Source organism: Mycetomoellerius zeteki, unplaced genomic scaffold, assembly GCF_001594055.1.
Source record: "Mycetomoellerius zeteki isolate Tzet28-1 unplaced genomic scaffold, Tzet1.0 scaffold877, whole genome shotgun sequence".
In the NCBI taxonomy this organism is placed as follows: domain Eukaryota; kingdom Metazoa; phylum Arthropoda; class Insecta; order Hymenoptera; family Formicidae; genus Mycetomoellerius; species Mycetomoellerius zeteki.
Genome location: NW_017257910.1, coordinates 4,002 through 8,520, shown reverse-complemented (window position 1 = coordinate 8,520; position 4,519 = coordinate 4,002). Strand labels below are relative to the sequence as shown.

At 32.5% G+C, this 4,519-nt stretch overlaps 1 protein-coding gene across 1 annotated transcript; it reads right to left on the bottom strand.

The window, feature by feature from the left end:
* Positions 1–1,696: 1,696 nt before the first annotated feature.
* On the bottom strand, positions 1,697–3,095 carry LOC108730262 (THAP domain-containing protein 5-like). Its single transcript, XM_018459842.1, has 4 exons — positions 2,943–3,095; positions 2,693–2,788; positions 2,113–2,572; positions 1,697–1,773 (listed from the first exon to the last, which is right to left on the bottom strand). The coding sequence occupies exons 1-4, from the start codon at positions 3,093–3,095 to the stop codon at positions 1,697–1,699; spliced, it is 786 nt and encodes a 261-aa protein (XP_018315344.1).
* Between the last annotated feature and the right edge of the window lie 1,424 nt (positions 3,096–4,519).

The window sequence follows — 4,519 nt, the reverse complement described above, 5'->3', positions numbered from 1 at the left end:
GGTTTTCGCGGTTGCTGATGACGAATCTGAACTTAGAATTTAAAAATTCAACCAATATGGCGGATGGGAATGCCTTTTCTGCTTAAGCTTATTTGATTCTTGATATATAATAAACAGAGAAATAGTTATTAATTTTGACTGTTAATAACTTTTTAACGAACAGCGAACGGTGGATAAAATTTGTTTAAGCTCACTTTGGATTATGACCTTGACAATATATCCCAAAGTTAAAGTTATCGAAGCTTGGTCCCCTTTTGTCAAGATTATAATTTAATTAAAATTAATAAATAATAATAAAATTTATAATAATAATAAATAATATACACCTAATAATACACACAATATCAATATATTATATACATACATATACATATGTAGATTATAATATCTACTCTAATATAAATATTATATCATTTTTCCTTCTCAAGTCACCCCTGGATTATACTTACGTAATACGTAATTTTTCTCGACTCAAGAATTAGCTGATACAAATTTGAAGGTTTATTAATACGTATTACGAGATCTTGTTTCAAAATTCGACTATTGAATCGTGAAAAAAAGTATTCAAGTTATATTTCGAGACAAACTTCATTTGAGTTCTTCACTTGAATCGTAATTACAAATGTGAAATAAATCAACTCTCAAAATTCGTCTATTGAACTGTTCCATGACTCAAGATTAGTTTCAGCTGAGTTTCTTAGCAGAAACACGACTATAAATACGGGCATAAGTTTATACAATTAATTAAGATAAATAGTATAGAAACTTTATATACATTTTTACATATGATTGGGTGTTTCCTATTTAGACTGTGTTTGCTTTGCCGCTTACAACGCTTTAAGCGTCGTTTCATCCTTGTTCATTAAATATTAAATAAGGATAATTGATGCACACAAGCGTTGTAAGTGACAAAGTGACAAAGAACGCAACCTTAATGACACAAGTCGACACAAGCTTATGGGAGCATTTATGTTGGCCGTAACCGTATGCCGTAATCTGTAAAAATTGATTAATCACAATCAAGTATTCTCTCATTCGATGAAGGTAAGAAGGGAATACTCGAAGGTGATTGGTCAATTTTTATAGATTACGGCATATGGCATATGGTTACGGCTAGAGACCCTCTAATAGAGACCGGACGATCTTGTCAGAGTTTTCATTGGTTGAGTAACAATATGGCGGAACCAATGCTTTCATATCCCTACTATTAGCGCGCGGTAAGATTTGGAAAGGAAACAGACATCATTTACTTTTTAAATGAAATAATTATTAAAAAGATAGAAAATACAGTTTATACATTATATATTTATTACAAAATAATGTGATTACTTATTGCTCGATTTACTCCTCCCATGTCTGATGTAACACTATGTACATAGAAGCCTATAGATTCAGCCTTTTCAATTATTTGTTCGACAATAGGTTTTAATTGTGCACCATTGAAACCATCAGGAGTGTAATAATATGCTACAATCTGCTTCCATCGATAAAATATACCGGCAATTATAAAAACTAATCTATGGGTCGCTTCTATTATTTCTCCTAAATAAAAAGATTTAAAGCAGAAGAAAGGAAAAGAATATATTAATAAGAACCATCGACATAGTAATTATAGAAATTAAAGAATCATGTAAATAAAATTACGAAATTTCATTAAATTTACCGCGACTATTAGGAATGTTAGCATTTCCAATAATTAAATTGGTTGATGCGTCATGTTGTTCACCAGGCTCATTTTGTCAAGTGCCAACATGCAATCTTTTTCTCTATCATCTACAAATTGTAATATTTTGCATCTTAAAGCCTCAAAGATGTCATCACTTATTCCTGATTCAAAATTAAATGCTTCAATGCTTCTTCGGAGTGTGCGTATTGATGGTAATAGAATATTTTGCTTTATAAGTTCTTTGTAGCCGTTTTCAGTACAAGAAAATTTTATTCGAAGCGCTTTTTGGATTGTTTCTTTAGACCATCTATATACTTTACGTTTGAAAGTATATCTTCGAAGCCATTCAATTTGATCTTCATTAAAAACTTTATTTAGTATCTTTGACGATTTTAACCAATTTTTTTCAAGGTATAATCTTTTTGAGCTCTTCAATTTTCTTATACGTTGAAGTAGATGTTTCTTCGCTTTTTCGCCTTTGCAAATGATCGTGTTGGCTTTGTTAAGCTTTGTTTCTAAATTTTTTATTTTCAATAAAGCAGATTGTAATGCTAATTGATTAGCATCTGAGTTTGGTATTGTTGCAATGATATCAGTTCGATTTTCAATATTCAATTCAGTTAATTGAGTGTCTTCCAAATTGTATTCGTTATTATTAATAACAGATTGTAAATTAATATTCATTGATTGATTATTCGAGTTAGACATCGATTTTTTAAAAATATCCATCAAAATAGTCTCATGAATGTTTGTAACGATTTGTAATTCCTTAACAACATTTTTCTCCAAATCGTGTAATGTGTCTGCATATCTTTTCAAAGAATGAGATTTTGAAACAGACGTGGAAGTCTCATTTGATGGATGTACATTAGAGATAGTCTCACTAAGCTCTTGGCAGTGATTTATCTGCATATCATAAAATAATTATTCTGTTAGAATATATTCAAAATATCTTTAAAAACAAATAAATATACATTAGGTACAATATACAATTTTCTTAGCATCTTAATTATTCAAGATACATACGTTTGAAGTTGGAAAAATTGTTGGTACAGCGTTACATTTTAATTTTTGTTTTCCATCAACTCTAGGCTTTTCCCACATATCCTTTGAAAAGTGAATCTAAAAATAACATTGTAACATTATTGTTATGGTTGAGTACTCGAGGTACTTTTGATTTTATGAATGTATAACACAACGTACTTTTTAAATACTTTGGATCCAATATATAAATATCTATCATTTCATTTAATCAATTAATACATTTAGTACTTACTTCACAAATATAAGAACGTTGAGAAGGTTGCCAATTTTTTTTGCCTATCTTTCCCAGCCATAATGTTCGCCGTTCTAAATTTGCAGGAAAACGCCTTAAGGAAAAACATTTCTTATTGCTATTGAAACAGCCAGGGACACAACAACCAGGCATTTTCTGTTATGTGTAGAATTTAAATTATTATTATAACATTAAATTGTATATTAGCTGAAGTGAATAAATTCTATTCTATTCTTGGTAAATGTTGAAGAAGACCCCCTCCATCTCAAATTTTGATAAAAATATACTCAATCGATGCGTTTCTGGTATCGAAAAAAGTGTCGCTCTGCCTTACGATACGAGATATTAAGCATTAAAGTTAACAGCTATTTAGGTTAGGAAATCTGTTACAGCCACAAAATCCTCTGCTTTAGAAACAAATTTACTACTTTGAAAACAAATTCACTACTTCTTATCTGAGGTGGAGGGGGTCTTCTTAACATTTACCCTATTCTTCATTAAATAAATATTTGAAAAAAGGTTAGAATACCATTTTATAGTGAACTACATATTTGCCTTTAATTTCTGAACTTTATTTCCATAAATTGAAAGCATAATATATATTTTACCTCTTTATATCAGCTTCAAATAATATTCTGCAAAATAAAAATTACGTTTAAATACTGCATACAGAATTTGTATACAGTATCTAAGAAAGTTCGCCTGGGAAAGTAAAATGAGCTTAATGAGTTACCATGTATATCGTCGCCATTTTGTTACAAACCAAAGATTGTCCGGTCTCTATTAGAGGGTCTCTAGTTACGGCCAATATAAACACTTCCTATGGCTGCATTTAATGCTCATAACGCTCGTGGAATCATTTCATCTTTATCGTTTATGAAATGTTAAACAAGGATAAACGATACTCGCGAGCATTGCGAGCGTGGAATGGAACGCAGCTTTAATCTTATTGAATATTAATAAAGGATAGAATGATGCTTGTGTCGATTTGTATTGACTTGTGTCATCAAACGGCAAGCATCCATTAATTATCTTAATTATGTCTGAATTTGTTTATTTAAGTGCGTATCGGTAATTATACCGATGAGAGGAGCCAGCCCCGATGACCTTGACCTTGACATATGTTGTCAAGATCATGACCCTGAGTGACCTTCAACAAGTTTTAGCCGTCGCTCGTCATTCGTTAAAAAGTTATTTACAGTTAAAGTTAGTAATTATTTCACCGCTTTATATGAAAAGTTAGATAACTCTGGGCAGCGAGAGAGATATGGAGTGAACTGATTAAGGAAATATAACTTTCCAACCCCTCCTTCGACTTTCACCCTCTCCCCCCTGCAAAGGGGCGCACGACTCTCACCTTCGACTCTCACCCCTGCTCCCCCTGCAAAGGAGCGTACGACTCCCATTTTCGACTCTCATCCCTCCTTCCCCCTGCAAAGAAGCGCACGACTCTCATCTTCGACTCTCATCCCCCTCACTCCCTGCAAAGGGGCGCGCGACTTCCACCTTCGACTCTCACCCCCCTCTTCCTCACTGCAAAGGGGCTCACGACTCTCACCTTCGACTCTTATCACCCC